Raw genomic sequence first — 25,725 nt, forward strand, 5'->3', positions numbered from 1 at the left:
CTGCTGAAGAACCCAAATCATAGATTCACATGATTTGGGGATTTTATAAAATTTGTAAAAGTAAAATTGTTATTTTTGTGTTCTTTTTCTCAAAGAGTCTCTACCTCCGCTCTCAATTATTAGTGTCTGGCTCCACAAAACCTGGCACTGCCCCTATTCCATCTTCACTGTTTCTGAAAATGTCCCCTATAGTTTATTATTTACCAAAAATCTGGCTTTCATGAGAAGCCACCCTGCACATCCTTTCTTGCTTTCTTGGAATATTTCATCTAATGGAGAATGTCTATTCCATGATTCAACTCAGGCCTCAGAGCCAAGGTTAATTGCTGTAAGTTTCCAGATACTAGCTCTTCAAAATTCATTCAAGCCCCTCTTCTTTTGAAGACTCATGCTAAACAATTATACCACAGGTTCTTTTCTTTGTGACTATAATCTACAGTCTTTGGAGGCATTGTCCAACACTCAGAGTGTTCATGCTCCTTGGTATCACCGAGATTGCTATTATGCCTGGCTCGGTCCCAAAACCTTTCACCATGGACCCCACTAAATAAGTATTATATTTCCGGAGCCTCCTCCTTGCCTATTATCTCCACTGCACTTTAACTACCATATGGCTACATTTTGACATCACTATGAAAAGCTCTCAATGCTAATTCTTTAAAAATCCCTTCCTACTACCACAATCTCTTACTCTTTCTGTGCATTGATTTCCTTTCTCTGACTCAATCGGTTCTTTTGCCTTTTATTTGTTTTTCTGCTCCTCAATTAATCCCTTGACACTTCATTTTTCCATCATTGGCTTTGAAGTAAGCCAGGTATGATTTTGAATACTTTGGCACTTACCAAAGCTATTTTACAAGTTTCTCAACCTAAGTCCCAGTTTCCTTAGCCTTAAATGAGGAAAGAATGCTCCTTCCTTTTCCTTAGTATTACATTTTATGGGAATGTTATGTCAAGAACCTAGCATACTCAGTTGATAGCAGGTATACAATGTTAGTATTTACATAATTATGTATAATTAGGTACATAGATAAGAGAAAAAGAAATAAGTTACTTATACCCCGTTATCCTTTATCTTTACATCACTGATCCTCAATGTAACCTTTAGTTCCTTCAGCTTCAGCATTATTTTTGCAACTGCCCTACCAGAGCTCAACTCTTGATTTATTATTTTTTTTTATCGCTCTCCCTTGCTGCCAGTTCCATCAGTGCTATTGAACAATCATGCATTCAAGCAGAATGGCGCCTCAAAAAAGCCATGTTTTCTATGCCTTTGGTGATCCTGAGATTTACTAGCCCCTCATTTATCTTTGTTTGTATGCCTTACTGTGGCATTTTTCTTAAGCCTTAGCCAGTCTCTAAGCTTCCTAACACAGCCCTGTTCTCCTCCCTCTCTGTCAACAGCCTGCTCTCAATATAATAGAGGGAATAGAATCTAAATGTCTATAGGTTGGGAGTACCTCAGTGTCCCTCAATTTAATCTCTAAATTATAATAAAATAGAAAATTTACTACTTGTTATTACAACTGGACTGAACTGCCTCTTGACAGACAACTAACTTTGTTAAAATATATTTTTTAACTGTGTTAAAACGTTTTTTTAAAAATCTTGGTTAAGTGTTTGTGTAGTTGGTGAGTCAACTGAGAGTTGAGTACCAAGGCTTCAGATGAGAGGGAAAATTATATGGCAAAATAGAGAAAGGAAATTTTGGAGCCCCAGATCAGTCTGGGAGGAAACAGCTGAAAAAGGCAGAGAGATAAGAGGATTAAACAGTAGGTGACTATACTTTCTATGAAGGGACCCCTTCAATCTAGTCCACCAGTTCTGTTTCCAGTCTAATCTGCCAAGTTCCCAAAATCTGGATGTGAGTTATTTTTGTTGTTGGATAAGTGAGAGAAGAGACTGATTTGTGGAAATCAAGGAAGGGGTAAGAATCAATAAAATGTGGAAATTAGGAAATTGGAACTTAAAAAAGAGATGACCTAACAGTTAATGAGTTGTTAGTTTGAAGTGCTTTACCTATATTGCTGCACTAAATCCTCATATATACCTATGGTAGATATTATTATCATCATTTTAGAGCAGAATAAACTGAAAGGTTAAGTAAGTGGCCAAGTTTACAGAACTACTTAATACAGGCAGTCAGACCTCAGATTCCATGGTATACTATGTTGCCAGATCACTAAATTGCCTCAATCAGCACTTGATCACCAGTGAATTAAAAGAAAATATGAGGAAGCAATTTGAATGTCTTCCATTCGTGAATTTCAGGTTCAATAAAATTTTATCTAATGCTCAAGGGACAGAGAAACTTCCATCTGACATATGGGTTAAAATCTCATTCTTAAATTTTATCATGCCCAATGTACTTATTCTTGCCTAAGATAAACTTTTCTACAAATGTGTTGGACATACCTTCCCCTAACGTCTTCCAGACTTTCTCCACCTATCCCGTATTATCTTTCATACTCTGTGATTTCACTGGTTCACTCATGTCTAATGTTTGGATGCCCATTATTCTAGAAAACTTCCTCTGACTCATCTTCCTTTCTGAGTTCACATTCTGTGTCCTGTCTTTCTTTCACATAGATGAGTTTTTCAAATAAATTCACATTTCCTGCCTTTAACTCCTCAATCAATTTTATTTGGCTCTTCACCAGTTCTACATTCTACCAAAATTTCTCTCAAAAAGAATAGTAAGATGTCACGAATCAAGAGTAATAATGGTTTCCAAATTATGACTTAACCTCACTCGAGCTCTAGACACACATTCCTGACTAATGACTCTATCTACTTATATTTTAAAATATTAATTATATCTCCTTATTCTACTCCTGTTTTCATGTATTAATAGTAACATTAATATCTTCCTAGTCACCCTAGACTTCTCTCCTTCCCACTCTGCAACATCCAACTGATACCCAAATCCCGTTGTTTCTATCCCCAAACCATCACTTCCATCAAACTTTCCACTCATGTCCTCTGACTCAAGAAATAATCAAATCTCTCTTTGTTTTAATTCACATATTAAAAAGCTACCAGAATTTTCTTACGAGAAGCTGGGTCTGACTTTGCCATGCCCCTGCTTAAAAACCCTTACTTGCTCAAATGGTCCCTTACGTATTCTCTTTGTCCCTATTATAACACTTTCTCATTGCATTTTATTGGCTAGTTACTTATTCATAAATTTCTTGTACAAATAAGAAGGCACAATTGGATATGACCCTAGTGAGAAATCATTAGTTCAGATATATAGTAGATACATAAACAAATGTTTGATGAATGGATCAATTATTGAATGAATAAATGCTTTTACTACTTGCCTGAATTAATCATTATTCAATATGGGTAAGTGGAAATTTCTAAGTCTGAATTAATGGATAAGCAACTAATAGTAAAATGATTCAGCCCCTTAAAGATCAAAGTTAACATTTATGAAGAATCTGATGATAAAAAAGTTCAAAAAGTCAATATTCTTTACTGATATACTCATCTTTAAGGTACTGAGTACTGACCTTATAGCAATAATTAGAAAAAAAAAAATGTCAGAGGCAGACTGAGAGGCAATGCATCATTCTGGTAAACAGTGCAGCCTCTAGGGACTCTCTAGCCAGGCTGCCAGGTTTTGTCATTGAATAGCTGTGCCTCGGTTTACCCACAAAAAAGTGATAAAAATAGTTGTAGATAAACAATAAACAAAAAATAGTAAATACTAAAATAGCAGAAAAATAAAATAGAAAAAACTAAACTCAAGGCCAGGTGCAGTGCCTCATGCTTATGATCCCAGAAGTTTGGAAGGCCAAGGTGGGTAGATTGCTTGAACCCAGGAATTTGAAACCAGCCTGGGCAACATGGCAAAACCCATGTCTACAAAAAATAAAAAATTAGCTGGGTTTGATAGTGCAGGCCTGCAGTTCCAGCTACTCAGGAGGCTGAGGTAAGAGGATTGCTTGCTCCCAGAATGTGGAGGTTGCAGTGAGCTGAGATCACCCCACTGTACTCTGGCCTGGGTGACAGAGCAACACTCTGTCTCAAAAAAAAAAAAAGAAAATATATTTTAAAAAACTAAGAGTTTTCATGAGATTTAATAAACGAATAGATATTAGACACTATGGTACTTGGCACAAGATAATGATAACAGGTATCACCTATTATTATTTACTCTTTGAAGAATTTAATATTCTTATAAATATGTGTAATTACTAGACACAAAAGAATGCATTTAGTCATTTCAACCCAAGAATATCTGGTAGCCTGGTCTCTCTGACACATAACTACAATACCTGACTCTAACTAAGAAGAGACTGTAGTAGGCTCCAAATGAATATGAATTATGTATACCTCAACATCTCCATATGCTAGGAATTATAAACACTATTTTTTTTTCTTCCAGGGAGGGAAACAATTAAGCATGAATGTTGCTAAACAATTGTCTATGATTATTGTTGGAAAAAGCAAACTAAATTGGTTGTAGATTAAACTTCCAATTTCTTTCCCTTTTTGATTTACTGTACTTCTGTCATCATAATGTAGCATATTTTGCTGCAAGAGATATAGTCATAGTATTTGGAATTTTTCCCACGGTGGTCTACCCATCTCTCAATTCAGCTTTTGCTCAAGTGTAATGAGAGGCTGATCCACAGCCATTCATTTACAGTGTCTGAGGGAAAACAACAGACCACAAATTAGCCTCTCTTTAGAATACGCTGTTATGTCAGAATTCTGAACTGAAAAGAGAACTTTTCATCTGGGCAGGTGAGCGAGGAAAGGGACTGAAACACAAGATCCTTGTGATTAGGGTACGTTCAACTGCAGAAAGTGCACAAAGGAAAGCTGATGAGCCAGCCCACCCCCCACTATCCACAACCATCTTCTCCATTCTGTTTCATGGAGTAATCAAAGGATATTCTGAGCCTCTCAAAATGCCATCAATGCTTATTGAGAATAAAATACAGCATCTCTCTCTCTCTGTCTCTCAAGCCTTTGCAGAAGCAATCATCATAGCAGGCTGGTCTGAACAGGGAGCTCTGGCAGACAAAGATGGATTTGTAAAATAAATAAATAAATAAATACATACATACATAAATTAAATAACTTCCAAAAAATTTGAATAGAAAGTTGATGATAATGCGCCAATTCTATTATATAAAGGGTAAAGAAACTCACAATTGTCCTTTCTAGGTCTAGTACAGTAAAGAATAGGCTTCTTGATGAGATTTTCCCAGTAATTTACAGCAGAGCTGCGAATCTTGTGGCAGTAATACTGAAAATTAACCATCTAAATGATTTAGATAAAACATTCATTAACATTCTCAATCTAAGGATCCTCTCTAGTTGTCCCTCCCACCTCTTTGTGTCCTTTTCCAGCTCTACATTTTCCTCTTTAGCACTTTTTAACAAAGAGTGGATGAAGCCTATTTCGACTGTTCAAAAAGGCTTCTCGTGCCAGCTGATAGTTGCTCAAGTGTAAAATAATTTCATAAAGATCTCTGAAACATTCTTTAGCGCCAGACTCTCCTTAAACAAGCAGTGTTTCTAAGACACGCATTGTCTTAGTGTTGTAGAAACATGTTTGGCAGCAGCCAAGTCTAGCGCTGATAAGAAGCTACAAAAAATAAGCACAAGAAGTAAGTCTAGCACTGATAAGAAGCTACAAAAAATAAGCACAAGAAGTTCTTGCAGGTGAATCATTATTTAAGAGATAGGTCATTCTCTTTGGAGCCGCAAGACCTGACACTCGTCTGGTATTTGCCAAACTCTTAACCAAGTTACCAAGTTATTTGATAGGCCAAGAATTTAGTGTTCTGTTTAATTGGGATTCTGGTGTAAAAATAAAATGCCACATATGCCAAAATGCTTTGCAAACTTTTAAGCACTGTTCAGCGATCACTTATTTTTGTGAATGTCACAAGAATAGAAGTGATTCACTGATTAGAATTACACTGCTTGTAGCAAACTGTGAGGATGTAAAGGGGACAGGATATTTTTCAAAATAGCACTTTGTAGGCTAGAGTAAAATGAAAAAGGCTTCATAAAATTTGTCCCCAATATTTAAAAAACAAATTAAATAAAGTAGAAGTCTGTACCATCTCTTCCATCTTTTAATGAACTCCATTTGAATAATTATTAGGCTTATATCTTAATTACTAGTTATTGAAGATTATATATTATTATTATTATTATCATTATTATTATTATTTTTAGAGGGAGTCTCGCTCTGTCTCCCAGGCTGGAGTGCAGTGGCTCAACCTCGGCTCACTGCAAACTCCGCCTCCTGGGTTCATGCCATTCTCCTGCCTCAGCCTCTTGAGTAGCCAGGACTACAGGCACTCACCACTGCGCCCGGCTAATTTTTTTTTGTATTTTTTTTTTTTAGTAGAGACAGGGTTTCACCGTGTTAGCCAGGATGGTTTTGATCTCCTGACCTCATGATCCGCCCGCCTCAGCCTCCCAAAGTGCTGGGATTACAGGCGTGAGCCAACGCGCCCGGCCATATTCTTCTTCTTTTTTTTTTTTTAACCAAATGAAGGGTGAGAGTTAAAAGCATAGACAAATCAGTAAAAAAAAAAAAAAAAAAAAAAAAAAAAAAAAAAAAAAAAAAACCTTACTTTTTACCATGTAACCTGGAAGTCTCAGCAAAAATACTTTGTCTCTCTGCTTCATTTCTGCCTTAGTAAAATGGCCATAGTAATGCTTTTCATTTACCCTTGTTATGAAGGTTAAGGGTAATAAATGTAAAAAAGTTCCGAGCAGAGCCTAATACATGAATATGTGATCAATAAATGGTAGCTATATTTAGGTTTGTGTTTGGGAATTTTGAAACATCTGTTTAACTTGTATGGATCATTTTATCTTCAAGTAGGTAATGACTGAGTCCTGATACAGACATTGTTCTCCCTGCTTTTTTGCTCTGATTTTGGCTCTGTCAATTCCATTTGTTCCTCTTAATCACTGACTCTTGATTACAGGGAGTCTCACAGAGGCATAAATGGAGCAGGGGCTCTGGCTTCTCACTGTGCTCCCAGTAAGAGCCTTTTTAACCAATTGATACTAAATCTCACTAAACTTAAAGTCAAAATCAAGATTTTCATGGTTTTGACCAGGGGTGGGGGAACCAACAGAGCAATAGAGGACTGAATACTAGACTTAGATTTGAGAAACTGAAGCATGGCTTCTCACATATCCCTTAGAAGCACAAGGACACTGGGCTACAGGTTTTATATTTCCCAGTATCAGTATACACCTATAAGATGGAAGGTTTACACTAGAAGGTCTTTAAGGTCTCTTGCAACTCTGATGCCCCGCGAGTACACAGTTACTTATGCATCCACCTCGTACTATAACAGTGCATCTCAGTGGAGCAAGTCACTTCACTCAGAATTCATCTATATATATATACTAGGGCCAAGGGCAAACCACACTGGTTGTATTTCTATTCAGAGAAAATCTAGTGGAAACAAATGTTCAGAGAAGGACATACAGGCTAGAGAAAAAGAAGGAAAAGTAAGTGCCAAAGCAGGGATGTTAAATTATGTTGTCCACATTGTAAGGAGAGCCTGGTGTCTTTGTGTCAATGACAGTGTGGAACTTTATACACAATGAATAATGTATCTGTTTTAAATGTATATATATACACACATTGCCAATCTCTCCTCCTTTCCCAACTTTGAGGTCAGTTCTACATATGAGGCTGCTGCCTCAGTTTGGGTAAGGAGTAAAATCATTGTGATTTACCACACTATGAGAAATATTTCACCTCTTTCACATGTGTAAACATGAATTTATAGGTTTATAATACCAATGGTATTTAATTTTACACACATGAAAGACTAGACTTTGTTTAAATATTGAAGAGAAAAATAATAAGATTAACATTTATTATAAGAGAAAATGTCAAAAGGGATACAGGCAATTATTTAACAGAAAAAGCAGATTCCCTAAAGAATAAAGCAATGACTATAGAGGAGTTCATACTGTACAAAGTTCAAATCTACTAGAAGTGATTCCTTTGATACTTGAAGATACAATTTGATAAATAACTCTAAAACTTACCTCTTTATTACTAAAGAAATTGAAAAAATAGTTCAGTTTTGTTTGTAATTCCTAAAGATAGGGCTAAATGAAGAATTTAGAATTCGAGCTGGTACTATAGAAGGCTTGACATTACGTTTAATAAGATATTATAACCCAACCCTATGAAAATCCTTAGGAAGTCAGGGATAAATTAAAGAACAGCAACAATTTGTAAAAGACAAAAGGGTACTTTGTTTTTTTAATTTAATTTTGTTTTGTTTTGTTTTGAGACGGAGTCTAGCTCTGTTGCCAGGCTGAAGTGCAGTGGCGTGATCTTGGCTCACTGCAGCCTCTGCCTCCCAGGTTCAAGTGATTCTCTTGCCTCAGCCTCCTGAGTAGCTGGGATTATAGGTACGTGCCGTCACACCCAGGTAATTTTTGTATTTTTAGTAGAGATGGGGTTTCACCATGTTGGCCAGGATGGTCTTGATTTCCTGACCTCATGATCTACCCACCTCAGCCTCCCAAAGTGCTTGGATTACAGGTGTGAGCCACAGTGCCCAACCTAAGGTACTATGTTAAATACAAGTAAATCTTACAAAGAATAGCATAACTAAACTAATATATCCAGATTTTAAGAAAGTCACTGGTAGAAAAGACGTTGCACAAAAAGGTTCCTTGATATTTTGTTATATATAAATTAAGTATGTGAAAGGTTTCTCAAATTAGTGGAAAATCAGAGGGGTCAGAACGATTTTTGATATCCCTATAATTTCTAAGAGCTTGGAAGGACAAATGAATGCAATTTGACACTATATTCTTATTTAAAAACAACAGTCAAATCTATAATACATAAGGAGAGGAGTTCTTTCTTAAAAATATACAACTTATTCCATCCACACCTCTAAAGTCAAACAAAAAGCACCAACATGATCTATATTTTGAAAGAGATCAATGTTGGGATAATACTTGCATCTCCGGGCACTTTTGTGTGAGTGAGTTAGAAGAGAGTGGAAAATAAATTGCAATGACTGGTCAACTGGAATGACCAAGGCATTTCCTTGGCTACATGTTCAAAAATCCTTCAACTGTTAGTGACAATAGGATTATATATCATTTGAAGAGAGACCTACTAAAACATGCATCACATCATTCGAGTTTATTCCCTTGATGGAAATAATAGAAAGCTGTACTCTAAATAGACCAAAAAATAAAAACTGGTGCCAATAAATGATAAAGCATGGAAATATTAATTAACATTGTATTTCATTTGGTATAATGTAAACAGTATTATTTAGAAATTGAGCCTATTTTCCAAAAAAAAAAAAAACAATTGGATATCAATTAGAGTAATATTATTGTAACTTCTGTGAAGTGATAAGGGCCTGAAATAGATTCATGACAACAGAAACAGAAGAGTGGAATTTGAGAGCTGTTTTTTAGGAAGGTCAAGAAAAAAAAAAAGGTTTTAAACTGAATAACTTAATGAGGAGCAAGAGATTTCAAAATCATGTTTCAAGTCATCATAACATTGACAGAAAAAAAGAAAATTGGAAGAAAGTCCATCCCACCTCCTCAGAAAAAAGTTCTCAAGCATGTGCAATATAGAAATATTACCAAAAAAAGAAATTAAAAAGTAACTTAAAAACACATTTCTTCACCTTTGTTTGTGGTGGGGGTTTTTGTTTGTTTGTTTTTGCCTTTCTTCTGCATTTCAGGTCTTCACCACCAAAACAATTTCTGTTCCAAGCTAGATAATCAGCCTCCACAAAGATACAGCTAAAATGACTTTCTATTACCTCTTAAACTGATTTAGCTCCCTTCATCTTTTTCCTATTATTCCTGGCATGTCTCTCTCAGAATATTATCTCCTCAACTAGAATATTAACTCTTTGATGGTAGGACCTCTGTCTTCCAACTCTGTACTCTTATTGCCCAACAGAATACCTAGCCTATATAATAAACATTCAATATATTAATTCATTCACTCTTTCATTATAAGAAATTGAACAATTTCAGGGCATGGTGACTCACGCCTGTAATCCTAGCACTTTGAGAGGCTGAGAAGGGTGGACCATGAGATCAGGAGATCCAGACCATCCTGGTCAACATGGTGAAACCCGTCTCTACTAAAAATACAAAAATTAGCTGGGTGTGGTGGCACATGCCTGTAATCCCAGCTACTCAGGAAGCTGAGGCAGGAGAATTGCCTGATCCCGGGAGGCGGAGACTGCAATGAGCCAAGATCGTGCCACTGCACTCCAGCCTGGCAACAGAGTGAGACTCTGTCTCAAAAAAAACAACAACAACAAAAAAGAAAATGAATAATTTAAAAGATTTCTACTTAGGCCCAGTGCCATGGCTCATGCTTGTAATCCTAGTGTTTTGGGAGGCCAAGGAGGAAGGATTGCTTGAGGCCAGGAGTTTCAGACCATCTTGGGCAACATAATGAGACCATGTCTTTAAAAAAAAAATTTTTTTTTTAATTAGCTGGGCATGGCAGCACACAACTATAGTCTTACTTCTGCTTACATTTTGTCTATTTTTCAACTTATTTATATATCCTGGGAGAAAGAGTGTAAGAAAAAGAGGAAAATGCAAATCTATTTAATAGAGTTACTTCTTAGCAGTAGGAAACAAGTGAAAAGAAGTTTAGATTGTGATGATAAATCCCTTGTGCGTTACTTCACTAATGTGGGGTAGCTACAATTCCTCTGTCTTCCACTGGCTGAGATAATTAAGAGTTAGGTGATATGTTTTGACAGAGGTGTAACATTTAATCTTAAAACTATTTCTTACAAATGACTGGATGGGCTTGCAATTGAAACTATGTCTTCCTCTATAAAAATACATGGAAGCTTTTACATTAAATTAAATTTTCTAATATCATTAAAGCTAAAATATCTTCAGCCACATTAGTTTATTCACTATTTTTATTCATTACTATTTCATTTAATATACAATTTGTTATATCAAACAAATATAACTCTAGGCAACTCAAAAGAAAAGGCCAAACTTAGCATTGTAACAAAAAAAAAAAAAAAAGAAAAAAGAAAAAAAACACCTATGGAGAATTTTTAAATTATGCTGAACATGTAATCAAAAATATTAGGCAGCATGTGTTTAAATATCTAGAGAAAAGAAGGCAGCAATGGAAACTAAATCCAATAGACTGAATATACAAAGGGACAATAGCCTGACCATATGTAAAAATAGAAATAAATTGGGAAGCAAACCTCCTTATCTACAATAAACAGCCCAGCAACCCAGCCTTTTGTAAATCAGATTTGCAGGAAGTCAGATTGCTATCTCTACTAACAACCCAGGAAGCTAAACAATTACTTGTATAACAATCAGCTCCAAATGACCAGAATTGATTAATAACTGGCAACTTTCCTAATTTTTGTCCTTGCTTCCAACTTTGGACCAACAGAAAAAAGTCAAACATGCACCTCTAACCAATGACTTCTAGTTTTCCTGCCTATAGCTTCCCCAGGCCAACAGTCTCTAATGAGGGCATAGATGAAGCCTTCCCTTTCTTTTTTTCTCCTATACAGCTTTCCCACTCCTCTACGGGCCTTTAAGTCTCTGCCAAAACGTAAGTGATGGAACTTTCTTGCTATAGCAGTCTCTGAATAAATACTCTTTGCTTTTTTCATTTGGTTAATACTCATTTATTTCCACACTATTGGAGCATCTATTCCAGGTCCATTAATAGGTAACATGCTTGCATATACTAAAAAGCTAATCTTCATAATATTCTGTGAGAAAATTTTTAAATCCCCATTTTACAGATATAGAACACTGTTTGCAGAAGTTAAATAGCTTCTCATTTTCTCCTATTTTTACATCATGCTAGAGTAATAGCTTTTGGTGTATTATTGCTTAAAAAGATTTGAGGCCAGGCATGGTGGCTCACACTTGTAATCCCAGCACTTTGGGAGGCCAAGGTGGGTGGATTGCTTGAGCTCTGGAGTTCAAGAGCAGCCTTGGCAACATAAGGAAACTCTGTCTCTACCAAAAAAAAAAAAAATAAAAAATTAGCTGGGAGGGGTGGCATGCACCTGTAGTGCTACTCTGGAGGCAGAGATGGGAGGATCTCTTGAGCTTGGCATGTGAAAGTTGCAGTGAGCCAAGATCACGCTACTGCACTCCAGCCTGGGTGACAGAGTGAGAGCTTGTCTCAAAAAAAAAAAAAAAAAAAAAACAGAAAAAATTTTAAGGTAATATTAAAAGTATATCTAACAATAGTAACAGCAGCTGTAAATTAGGTAAGTGTTTTCTAACACAACTTAAATGTGTATTCATCAACTTTCTGGACAAATACAAACATTGTATTTTGAATTGATTCATTGCTTTAAAGTTGTAATTTATCAAAACATGGAATTTAAAAAAATCAAAAGCACTATAAAAAATTCCTTCTGTCTTTGATGTTAGAACACATCAGCAGAAATAATTTGCTGGCCAAGCAGTAATTGCATCAACAAGCTTTTCATAGATAGTGGGTAGAGCACCTTATAAGAAAGTGTGATTATTTATGATATATGATATTGACAAGGAAAAAGTTAAAAATGAAAATGGTAAAAATGAAAAATGAAACTGGTGATTCTAAAAGTAGAGTAATAAAATTTATTTACCTGGCATTATAAATACTCTGCAATTTTTAAAAGTTAATTGCCTAACACTCATATAAGATAGGCACTACTGCATTTAGAAAATGAGGAAACAAAGTAATAGAGATATTCAGAACATTACCTAAAGTTTCTTAATTAATGCACAGTGGAGCCTATATTTTCAAAATGAATTTTTTTTTTCTTTTTTGCTTTCAAAGTCTATCACATATACTTAAGAAACATTTGATCAAAATTCACTTTTAAGATGTTCCCTTAGCACGTTATTTAGCCACCGAACTTAAAATGGAAGTAATTTATTTTCTAATTTAGCCATGTAGGAAAGAAAGGAGGAATGTGGCATTTGCACATATTAGAAATTTCTGTAAAAGTTATGTAAAGCCAGACTGAAAACCATTAGGACAATATAGATGACAAATAAAGCTTTTTAAATGCCTGAACATAAAATGATATTTAAGCACAATTTCTTTTCCAAGGACTGAAAAAGTAAAAAGAGATCTACAGGTAATATTGTTTTATAATGTGGAATAAGAAATGATGGCTAAAGGTCAAATAAGTCCTCGGGTGATTTATACTTTGTCTCAATAATTCCATCTAGTTAGCGCAAACTTTTATTAAGAATTTCTTGCACTGAGAATTATAAATTAAAATGAACAAAATGTTGAAATGTAAGAATTCTTACAAAAAGAAAAATATGTATAGAATTACAAGTTAAAAAACTATTTTTTTTAATTTCACTGTTGTAATCAGAAGTAATGAATTTGTCACTTAAAATTATAAATACCAGGGTATATAATTTGATCATTTTGCAAAGTGTACAGAGAGCCTCCTTTATACACCTTAACCGCTTTCTTCCCTCTCACAAACAAAAGACTGATTGTTCATTACCTATCCATTGATCTAATTTTAAAAACTTTTAGTTATCTATCCCCATTGGGCATGTGATAAAGTTTTCAGTTTGTACTATAATGATATATTTTTAATAGAAAAGAAAAATTAATTGAGGTCTCTTTGTCCCTTTCCATATCAGATCTTCTAAATGGAGGTAGATGAGTAAAAGGTGTAGGGCACATTTGAGATGCATTTTATAAGAAAACCACCTGGGGAATTTCCCAAACAAGACAAGTCCCAGACTCTAATCACATCATGGAAATAACATGCTTCAGTAACTTTGAAGCAAAACTACAGTGTAGGAGGCAGATATCTAGCTTACATTATTCCCCTCTTCCACTGATTAGGTGTGTGACACCAGTCATATCAGCTGACATCTCTGTGGCAAGTTTCTTCATTTGAAAGAAGGGGATGATAATAATAGAACCTCATGAAGTTTGTTTAAGGATTAAGGAGGTTAACATATATGTGTTGAATAGTAAACACCAGGGGATTATTACTTAATTATTACTGTCACTATGAAATAAAGCAAATTATGTTAGATAATGAGCAGCAAGTTGAAAATGTTCTTATGGCTATGGTCAAGAGAAACTGGATGCTGTTTGTTCTACTAGCTATGATACTGTTCTTAGATAAAGAAGGAAATTAAGAGAAAATTATCTTCTAGAAAAAATTAAGCATCATGTTTATATCTTATCAATGGAAGAAATTGATTACAGACACAAATTTACTAGTTCTTCATGCTCTGTAATGGTCAGTGAATACTGGATTACAGCACTTATTATTCAGTCCCTATATCTGTACGATCCTTTGATTAAGGTGGTCACTTCCTGAAAGCAGAAGTTGTGTCAAAATTCTTTGAGTCTTAAATGTATACTAATACTTCACATACAGTGGTACTCAATATATGTTGAGAGAATGAGGAATGAATTTATAAAAATAAACAAATGCATGGATTTGACAGCTTTCAAAGAAAGAATGGAATTCATATAGAGTGGGTTTAACATTTAAAATGAAATGTAAATTCTTTTCAGAAACATCTTTCTAAACTTAAATCTATTTCTTAGAAATGAAAATCTACAGGGGCGTGCCCAAGATGGCCGAATAGGAACAGCTCCTAGCGTGAGTGATACAGAAGACGGGTGATTTCAGCATTTTCAACTGAGGTACCGGGTTCATCTCACTGGGTCGTGTCGGACAGTTGGCGCTGGTCTGCTGGTGCAGCCCGACCAGCGAGAGCTGAAGCAGGGTGAGGCATCGCCTTACCTGGGAAGCCCAAGAGGGAAGGGAATTCCTTTCCCTAGCCAAAGGAAACTGAGACACACAGCACCTGGAAAATCGGGTGACTGCCACCCTAATAGTGCACTTTACCAAAGGTCTTAGCAAAGGGCACACCAGGAGATTATATCCCACACCTGACCCAGAGGGTCAAACGCCCACAGAGCCTCCCTCATTGCTAGCACAGCAGTCTGAGATCTAACTGCAAGAGGCTTATGTAGGTAAACAAAGCCGCAGGGAAGTTCGAATTGGGTGGAGCCTACCACAGCTCAAGGAGGCTGGCCTGCCTCTGTAGAATCCTCCTCTGGGGACAGGTCATAGCTAAACAAAAAGCAGCAGAAACCTTGGCAGAGGTAAATGCCCCCATCTGACAGCTTTGAAGAGAGCAGTGGATCTCCCAGCATGAAGGTTGAGATCTGAGAACAGAAAGAGTGCCTGCTCAAGTGGGTCTCTGACCCCTGAGTAGCCTAACTGGGGGACATCCCCCACTAGGTGCAGACCAACACCTCATGTGGCGGGGTACACCCCTGAGATGAAGCTTCCAGAGCAAGAATCAGACAGCAACAATCACTGTTCAGCAATATTCTATCTTCTGCAGCCTCTGCTGCTGATACCCAGGCAAACAGGATCTGGAGTGGACCTCAAGCAAACTCCAACAGACCTACAGCTGAAGGTCCTGACTGTTAGAAGGAAAATTAACAAAAAGAAAGGACACCCACACCAAAACCCAATCAGTACGTCACCATCATCAAAGACCAAAGGCAGATAAAACCACAAAGATGGGGAAAAAGCAGTGCAGAAAAGCTGGAAATTCAAAAAATCAGAGCGCATCTCCTCTTCCAAAGGAACGCAGCAACAAAAGCCAAAATTGACAAATGGGATCTAATTAAACTAAAGAGCTTCTGCACAGCAAAAGAAACTACCATCAGAGTGAACAGGCAACCTACAGAATGGGAGAAAATTTTTGCAATCTACTCATCTGACAAAGGGCTAATATCCAGAACCTATAAAGAACTCAATTAAATTTACAAGAAAAAAACAACCCCATCAAAAAGTGGGCAAAGGATATGAACAGACACTTCTCAAAAGAAGACATTCATACAGCCAACAGACACATGAAAAAATGCTCATCATCACTCGCCATCAGAGAAAGGCAAATCAAAACCACAATGAGATACCATCTCACACCAGTTAGAATGGCAATCATTAAAAAATCAGGAAACAACAGGTGCTGGAGAAGATGTGGAGAAATAGGAACATTTTTACACTGTTGGTGGGACTGTAAACTAGTTCAACCATTGTGGAAAACAGTGTGGCGATTCCTCAAGGATCTAGAACTAGAAATACCATTCGACCCAGTCATCCCCTTACTGGGTATATACCTGAAGGATTATAAGTCATGCTGCTATAAAGACACATGCACACGTATGTTTATTGCAGCACTATTCACAATAGCAGAGACTTGGAATCAACCCAAATGTCCATCAGTGACAGACTGGATTAAGAAAATGTGGCACATATACACCATGGAATATTATGCAGCCATAAAAAAGGATGAATTTGTGTCCTTTGTAGGGACATGGATGCACCTGGAAACCATCATTCTCAGCAAACTATCACAAGAACAGAAAACCAAATACCGCATGTTCTCACTCATAGGTGGGAATTGAACAATGAGATCACTTGGACACAGGAAGGGGAACATCACACACCGGGTCCTAATGTGGGGACGTGGCGGGGGAGGGATAGCAGTAGGAGATATACCTAATGTAAATGACGAGTTAATGGGTGCAGCACACCAACATGGCTCATGTATACATATGTAACAAACCTGCACGTTGTACACATGTACCATAGAACTTAAAGTATAATTTAAAAAAAAAAAAAAAGAAAATCTACTTCTTAGCAGCCTTTTCGATATGATTAGGTTCAAAGGACTGCACGGTTTTCTGTTTCTGCTTGACAGAAAATATTTAATTTTTCTTAAATGAGTGAAAGAGATTTATACTTGTATTATTTCTTGACTAATCATAATATCTTTTAAAGAAAGAAAAGTAGAAAGCCTACTTCATAAGACTTTTCATTTATTTATATACACATATGGTTTTATTATTTGGAATTGTTTTTTAAAGATTTGTTTTAAATAAATTAAGATGAGGAAAATGTTTTTTTTTCTAAAATCTTGAAGGTATTTCAGAGTATATGTTGTATTGTCCATGCTTGTCTTCCAAAATTAACTACATATAGCAAGATTGGCACATCTTTTGTGGGTACGGTATATTTTTAATCTAGGCATCACATTGATTTGAGCTATATAATTATTTTGAAATGTTAGTGCTTATACCCTATTTCCTTGATTTTATATCTCAGAAATAATATGGTATGTGTATATAATTCCTTCTTACCCTATTCGAGTCAATTCTTGCTCTGGAAGTATAGATGGGAGGTGGGATGTTGAAAGCCTGAGGAACCAAGTACTCCTCAGCATCCATCATATCTTCCAAATCCTCTTCATCCAAGAGATTCTGAAAGAACTTGCTGTCATTTGGACTGGGAAGCTTCATACGATCATCACCCTAAAAGATTGCCCATCAGACACAAATATGATTCTTTCTTTCTTATCTTAAATATGTGGTCTCTGCAATAAATTTATGTAATATCATAACAAATGGTTGAAAAATTCATACACACATTTAAAAAAAAAAATCTTTAGCACAACCACCAGCCATTAAGAAACCTATAACATGCTTAGAAATGATAGGGCCAGGTAAACACACTTTATACAAGCAGCATATGATAAATACCATTAGAGAATAATAAAGCAAAATCAAAAGATGATTTTAGGGAGGTAAAATCAATTTCAGGTCTGAAAATAATTGTTCATTGCCCAGATCATGTATGGGTTGCAACTTTAAGAATAAACAATAAAATGTGATCGATTTATCAATGTTTATTTTATTTGGTTGGTTTGATGCTGTAGGATTATCAGGACCATAGGGTCTATACTTTACTCTATAGCATACTGGCTACATTTTTAAAGTAGTAACATTCAAAACTCATAGTGCAAGTGGCAAATAGAGTAAAGGAGTATGAGAAAGACACCAAAACCTTTGTTATGCTTTTCCTCACCTCACCTTAAATATTTTTCCTATATTTTTAAAGTTACATAATTTTTGGAAACAGTTTCAGTTCATGAAAACTAATTTTGGGGAAAAAATTAATGGAAATACATATCCTCTAAAACCTAGCTTTCATCTTTATGTCAGACTATTGATATGTAAATAAAGGCTACCTTGTTTTACTGAGAAAATATAATTCACTCTAGTCCAAGGCCCATTTGTTTATAGTTTAGGTGAAAATAATCATAGAGAAATATATTATTATTTTTAAATTATCCAGTCTATTTTTCTAGTGTTAGATACAAAATATTCCTTTGGCTGGTTGGTTGATTCAAATGTGCATCAATTCATTTGAATTGAGTTATTGCTTGGATACTGCCTATCCCTCCAAATAAAACAGAACATCTTTTAAAATATTTTTGGGTAAATTAAATATTAATATACTGAAACTTGATTCTCTGTCTTCAAGCATGGGCAAGATTAAAACAATAATCTGTCTTCCTTTTGTTCTGAGAAATGAAAGTTATACTAATGAACATGACTTACACATAATGTTAATAAAATCAAGGTGCTAAAATAAGTGTCTGAGGATCAAGATCTTTTCATGTATATGTATAATCATAATTATCTGTTCAATAGCAGAGCCACTTGAATACTAAGGGAAGGTGCTAAAAGGTGGATCTGACATGAAGTAAAAAAGCTCTTTTCCATAAGTAAGTCATTTCACATGATAATCTACTTAATTAATCAGCATGTTAGTGGTCATTCCCACAGTTCCAAAGTCCCGATATTACTCATTTTACAGTGAGTTTGCCATCAGTCTAGTCTTAAACGCATAAGTCAAATGTACTAACCTGAATAACTAGGTATCTTTGAGGGTCTCGAGCCATCCTTGAAAACTCAGCAGCTAGTTCCTTAAATTTAGGTCTACTGTCAGCATCAATCATCCAACCTGGAAATTTACACAGTGAAAATGTCACTATATCCATAATTAAAAGGAGTTGAAATTTAAATTTTGTGAAAATATGAGCAAAAGTTTGAAAAATGTTGTTTTAATCATAACGATCTGAAAAAGAAAGAAAGCTAGTAAAAGAAACAACTCAATTGATAAGGCTTTATCAGTCTCTTTGTTGATATTCGTAACTAAATGTACTGTCAAACAAAAAATAAATTTTTTTCTCTGATGGGTATAGATGAGGTGACTGCAATATACGCTATTTTGTATTAGGAGTGACATGGGAGAAAAGATTTGGTCACAATGCTTACACTGGCACAAAGGGGAAAAGAGAAATTAAAAGCAAATGTCTTGTGCTACATTTGTCCTGGTGGACAAAAAAAAGAAAAACTAACGCAAAGTGATTGGTAATGCCTATTCAGCAATAGACATTAGCTTATCTTAGTACTAGCTTGTCTAGCATAAACATACTATCAGCAATTTTCAAGGTATGTATTATTATTTAGCTGGGAGTCTAAATAAAGTAGACCTTATCTCTACAGGCTCTGTTTAGCTAATGAGATGACAAGAATAAAAGTACCAAGCTTTCCTTGATTTTCTTGCCAAATTATCCTCATTAGGTATTAAAACTCCAAAAGAAAGGGAAAATTCTCTATTAGGGAAAGTGTTTTCTTGGTTTTATATAATTTCATCAGAGCTAAATTCAAATGAATTTCAATCATTTCCTATGCTAGTTATAGGATTAGATTATATAAGACATGCATGTTTTTAAACTTTTTTCCATAGATATCTACAAAACAATATTTAATAGAATAAGGCTGTAAAGCTTTTTCCTTCCTTTTCTGGGAATTCAGTTTTTATTCTTAATCTGGGAATTTTTTGGGTGTTATTTTATGTATCATTAATATCATCTGCTTTTTTTCTCTCCAAACAAAGCTCAAATGCTCTGTATTCTATATGCATTCACTTGAAAAAATGCTTGCTAATGCCAAGATGCTAATGAGAAAATAGGTGTTTCTGAAACTATTGAAGCCAAAAAAGGTTAACCACAGTTGAGGTATCGGTTTCTCTCCAACTAAATATTGAGTAAATAGAACTATGCTTAGTGAAAAGGGCATGCTGACCTGAACTGCAAAGAACATTTTTTATTTCCTCCCTCACTGTCAGAATGTATCACACATGTCATGAATATAAATCTGAGTAGACCTGGGTCCAAAGTCTCTTATTAATAAGATGCTTATTCACCTTCACAAGTTTGTTTCTTTGCTAACCCGGTGTAAATCAGAAGGGGAAAACCTTAGATTATACAAGAGAAATTGCTACATGTTAATCTCACTTAAATTAAGCCAGAAACTCCAGAGACTTCCTTAATTCTATTTAAATTAAGGGCCTGTGCTTCAAAAACACATTTATAATACATATGTGTCTGGGGCATGGGAAGAAAAAAGAAAAGAGTTTGATGTAAACAAATGATCAAATTGAAAAAAGTAAACATTTATAATCTTTTTAGCTCACTCTAGATTCATTTCTTCCCACTTTCCATCTTATCCTGCTAATTTGCTCTTGACTAAAACCCATAGACCCATTTCTATTAAATTAATTTTTAAAACTATCAGTTTCCAGGTTTTTTTTTCTTCATGTTTAGATCATTTATGTAGCCTGGTATTTTCCCATAAAGGTCACTAATGTTATTACTAACATTCCTGTTAGTAATGTTACTAAGAACATTATTGTGACTAATTACCTCTCTTTATGACAGGCAATTTGACTGTCATGGAGATTATGAGAGTAAAAGAGTCATAATTTTGACTTCATAGCATGGAATAATATTACTTTATATTAATAATAGTCACAACAAAGAGGCATTTACATGTTCCCTTCATAATTGTTTTTGAACTGTTGTATTTTTCAATACAGAGAAATGTTATACAGATTGAGTAATCTGTGCTATTACTTTACTAAGAATGATGATGGTGATGATAACATTATTTTGCAATCTTACATTTGACCATGACCATGTAAACGTCAATGGTGCAGATGGGAGGCTGAGGCAAACGTTCTCCTTTCTCCAATAAATCAGGGATTTCTCGCGTTGGAATTCCATCATAGGGTTTTCCTCCAAAGGTCATCAGTTCCCATATAGTAACTCCTATATTGGAGAAAAAATTCTTACTTAAGCATATTAACAACATATTTTGAACAAACTGGCAATATACCACTGGTAAAAGAATACTCCTTATAGGTCAATCAAAACACCAATCAATTAAAAAAAAAAAGCTCCACAAATTCCTGTATCCATTATGAGAACCCCAATGTCAAAATCTTTGTGGGGGAATTCAATTTTCTTATTATTGTCTTGGAATTTCTAATGGATAGAAGAGACAATTTACAGTGGATATCAGCGTATAGAATCTGTTTCCCATTTCTGCCTATAGGTAATACTAATGTTTGCTGATCCAAGTTATATTTCACTATACCATGTTGCAATCCATAAAACAATTCATTTACTATACATACATATGTATTCAGTAACAATAAATATGATTGCCAGTAAAATAAGATAATGACTAATTTTAAGACTGGCATCTTTACTATTAAAGGCTTCCAGAATAATTACCTTATGTTACAATAAAGAATTGTGACTCTCTCTACCTTACACAAAGAGAACAGTTGAATAAAACAGATATACTTCGTTAGCAAATATGAGAGCCTGAGTGAGGAATGTTCCATATGTAATATATAGCACATGTGAAGTAGGCATCAACAAAATTGTGAAGGGGATAAAAAGTAGTTTATTCTTTAGGTAATAAAATGGCTTTCTTGAATCATTGGGACATTGATTTTCTCTGCAAAAGCAAATACACTAAATGTTAGCATGCAAATAGCCAGTTTTGATGATAATGATGGTTCTGATTTCAGCAATAATATATACACTAAATACATTTTGTGATATAATGATCATATAGTTTAAAATAATATTTTCTTAAGGGTAAAGATTTTTAAGTTCAGAAATGGCTAGCTGGGCACAAAAATATTACAAAGTGAGTTTTGGTTGATGTACATATACAGTCATCTTTCAATATAAAATCCATTAATTGGCCGGGCGCGGTGGCTCAAGCCTGTAATCCCAGCACTTTGGGAGGCCGAGGCGGGTGGATCACGAGGTCAGGAGATCGAGACCATCCTGGCTAACATGGTGAAACCCCGTCTCTACTAAAAATACAAAAAACTAGCCGGGCGTGGTGGCGGGCGCCTGTAGTCCCAGCTACTCGGAGGCTGAGGCAGGAGAATGGCGTGAACCTGGGAGGCGGAGCTTGCAGTGAGCCGACATCGCGCCACTGCACTCCAGCCTGGGTGACACAGCGCGAGACTCCGTCTCAAAAAAAAAAAAAAAAGAAAAAAAAAAAAAAAAGAAAATCCATTAATTAGAGCTATGTTTTCTTTCCTACTGCCATCTACAATGAATTATTTACTCAGGCTGAAGTCGTTTTTAGTTTATAACTGTTGTCATTAACTGATAACAAAAATACAAAGCTTAAAATATAAACCTATGTTGAATTTAAAATTATTCTTTATAATAGAATATTAACTATTACCTGATTTTTTTGGTTAATATTTACATCTTAGGATTTTAGGCATATTGTTAACATATACCTAGTGATAATTTAATTGACTGACTGTTATTACATCTTTAAGTTTGTATATTAAGGAGTAGTTCCTAAAATATATCATAAAAATTTTCTCTGAGGCGGGCTGCAACAAGTTAAGTGGATGACTGTTCATCTCTAGATAGTCATACTTACAGAATATATATATATATATAATATTTTAGAATATTTTATATTTAGAATATTTTATATTTTAGAATTTTTTATATTTTAGAATGATATATTTTATATTTTAGACAGGGTCTCAATCTGTGACCCAGAATGGAGTGAAGAGGCATGATCACAGCTCACTGCACCCTCAACCTCCCCAGGCTCACATGATCTTTTCACCTCAGCTTCTTGAGTAGCTGGGACTACAGACATGAGCCACCATGCCTGGCTGATTTTTGTAATTTTTAGTAGATAAAGGGTTTCAGCATGTTGCCCAGGCTGGTCTCAAGCTCCTGGGTTTGAGCCATCTGCCCACGTCGGCCTCCCTAAATGCTAGGATTATAAGCACGAGACATCATGCTGGGCCTAGAATATATATTTAAGGAGAACATTTTGTTAACTTAGATAGGCAGTTATAAAAGATAGAGTAGATACTCTCACATCTCTATCAGAACTCCCAACATAAGCAAGATACAAAGCAACTGTAAATTAAAATAATAGAAAATATAATAAACAGAAACATACAAATACAAAAACAAAAGTCAAAATATAAAAAACTCTACTTCTGATAATAATCCAATTATATGCTTGTAAAGGTGATGACAAGATAGGGTTAGAAAAGGATGGTTTCATGCAAAAGAACAATATCAGGAAAGCTAAAATAAAATAATCTCAAATTTTACTTGCAATTCCTTTATCTTAAGATGTATATCACAGCCGATGCTTATTTTTGTAAAAAAAAAAATTCACCTAGTGAGAATTTTCCATAAAGGTGCACTGTAAACAAGGTTATGCAACTTCCTCTGCCTTTTACGCCTTTTGCAATCAACTATGATATATCATAAAAATTTTTAAATGTCTTATGAATATGGGTTGATGACCTGGGCTGTGTTTCAAAACAGAGTACTACCTATCTTTTTATTTATTTTTGATGAACAGTTCCTGGGATTTTGCAACTCAACATGAAGAAAAATGTTACAGCCTGAGTAACAAGATTTTTCCCAAAAGACAAATTTTACTATTAAAAATATGACTGTTCTGCCAACTTTTCATATATTTTGAGCTAATTTAAATTTGCTTTCAGGAGATTGCCACATTTGATTCAGTGAATTGTAAGTAGAAAAAGAAAAAGAAAAAAGTATATACATATATAAAATATACTATATGATATATATAATATATAAATCTGACATTATATTCTATAAACCTGTCTATATCATGTAACATATAAATGCTAATCTACATGTTAATCTGTATCATATATAAATTTATCATAGAATACATGTAATAGATGTTTTTCTATACACTTCTTACAATAGGAAGTAAGTTTTGTCAAGCATTGACAAAAGTTGTAAGTTCGAAGTGATTGAATGGTTTATATCTTTTTTTCCAACAATACAAAAAAAGGTAAAACTTTTTTTAAGCTTCAGTTTGAGTAAAATAAATTGTACCATGCGTTTAAATCTCACCACCACCCTTTTATTTAAGTGGGTGTTATCCTTTTTTATTTGTAAGAAATACCAATTTTATATGATATGTTTAAACTTAGAACCATATTGACTCCTTCTTGGTAATACTGGACTTACATTTAAGTAGCCAGACAGATGCTCAATAGCTCATCTTAACAATTAAGTTAAGCACAATAAAATAAATGTTCTAATTATAGATATCACTCTTTTCTAGTTCATATTATTCACTCTGTAACATTTCTGCTACTCCACAAGTAGTTTGTAAATTAAAATTAATGTTGTAATTAGCAGTCTTCTCTTTTTACCATGTTCATTGCTCTAACTTACTGCAGTCAGTAATTTTTCTTAGTTATGACAATAATCTGTTTTCTACTATAGACCATAAAAATTCTCATATGTAAAAAACACACAAAAAGTTAGTTTTGTTTTTGTTTGAATATTTACTATATTCAGAGTTATGTTTTTGAAAGTTGCTTAAAATTAACGCCATGAAATTCTATGAAATTGTCCCTAAACCAAAATTGGCTGAATATTTTTCCTGTCAAAATGATCAAGCCAGTTGCTATCAAACCAAAGCTTATGGAAAACATCTTAGCAGAGATATTAGTATATTACATTGTAATAAACTAGAAAAAAGCAGAAAAAGGCAGATAGGAATGCTATTTAGAATGTTTTGTTGTTCTTCAATGAGAACACATGGACACAGGGAGGGGAACCTCACACACAGGGGCCTGTCGGGGGATGGGAGGCAAGGAGAGGGAGAGCATTAGGACAAATACCTAATGTATGCGGGGCTTAAAACCTAGATGACGGGTTGATGGGTGCAGTAAACCACCATGCCACATGTATACCTATGCAACAAACCTGCAGGTTCTGCATGTGTATCCCACAACTTAAAGTAAAATAAAATAAAAGAGAATATTTTGTTGTTCTTTTTTTCATTGAGAAAGCAAAGAGTTAACTCCTTTAGGAAATTTGGCTTATAAATAGGTATTTATAACACAACAAAATAATTTAGCTTAAGATATTTTACATGAATTTAACATATGTATTTTTGCTTTACAAGCTTTAATTCGCAAAGAAGATTTATTTACCATAGCTCCAAACGTCACTCTGATGGGTGAATTTCCTGTAATGTATACACTCCAGAGCCATCCATTTAATTGGCATCTATAGAGAAGTAAGAAGTGAAAGTTTTAAAATTACATTAAAAATTCATTTCTATATATATTTCATAAATGTGAATCTCTGGGCTGGACTTAATCATATTTTTTAAATTGTATGTGTGTAGATATAACTATAAATATATGTTAATTTATAAAATACATAAAGTGAAATAATCTAAAGACATACTATACTTATTCATTTTTTATTTGATTTATTTATTTTTTGAGACAGGGTCTCACTCTGTCACCCAGGATGGAGTGCAATGGCACAATCTCAGCTCACTGCAATCTCTGCCTACCAGGCTCAAGTGATCCTCCCACCTTAGCCTTTGAGTAGCCGGGACCACAGGGGTGCACCACAATGCCTGGCTAATTTTTGCATTTT

The 25,725-nt window shown here is 34.8% G+C and overlaps 1 protein-coding gene across 4 annotated transcripts in view; it reads right to left on the bottom strand.

Annotated features, from left to right (window-relative positions):
* The window catches only part of ERBB4 (erb-b2 receptor tyrosine kinase 4), a 1,181,951-nt gene that overhangs the window by 23,625 nt on the left and 1,132,601 nt on the right, over positions 1-25,725 (bottom strand). For all 4 annotated transcript variants that reach the window (XM_025405288.1, XM_025405286.1, XM_025405289.1 and 1 more), the window contains exons 22-25: positions 25,269-25,344; positions 20,890-21,036; positions 18,787-18,884; positions 17,219-17,389 (exon numbers count right to left, since the gene is read on the bottom strand). In XM_025405288.1, coding sequence (XP_025261073.1) covers positions 17,219-17,389; positions 18,787-18,884; positions 20,890-21,036; positions 25,269-25,344 — 492 coding nt within the window. The remainder of the gene's footprint in view (positions 1-17,218; positions 17,390-18,786; positions 18,885-20,889; positions 21,037-25,268; positions 25,345-25,725) is intronic.

This window comes from Theropithecus gelada, chromosome 12 (assembly GCF_003255815.1).
Source record: "Theropithecus gelada isolate Dixy chromosome 12, Tgel_1.0, whole genome shotgun sequence".
Taxonomy (NCBI): Eukaryota; Metazoa; Chordata; class Mammalia; order Primates; family Cercopithecidae; genus Theropithecus; species Theropithecus gelada.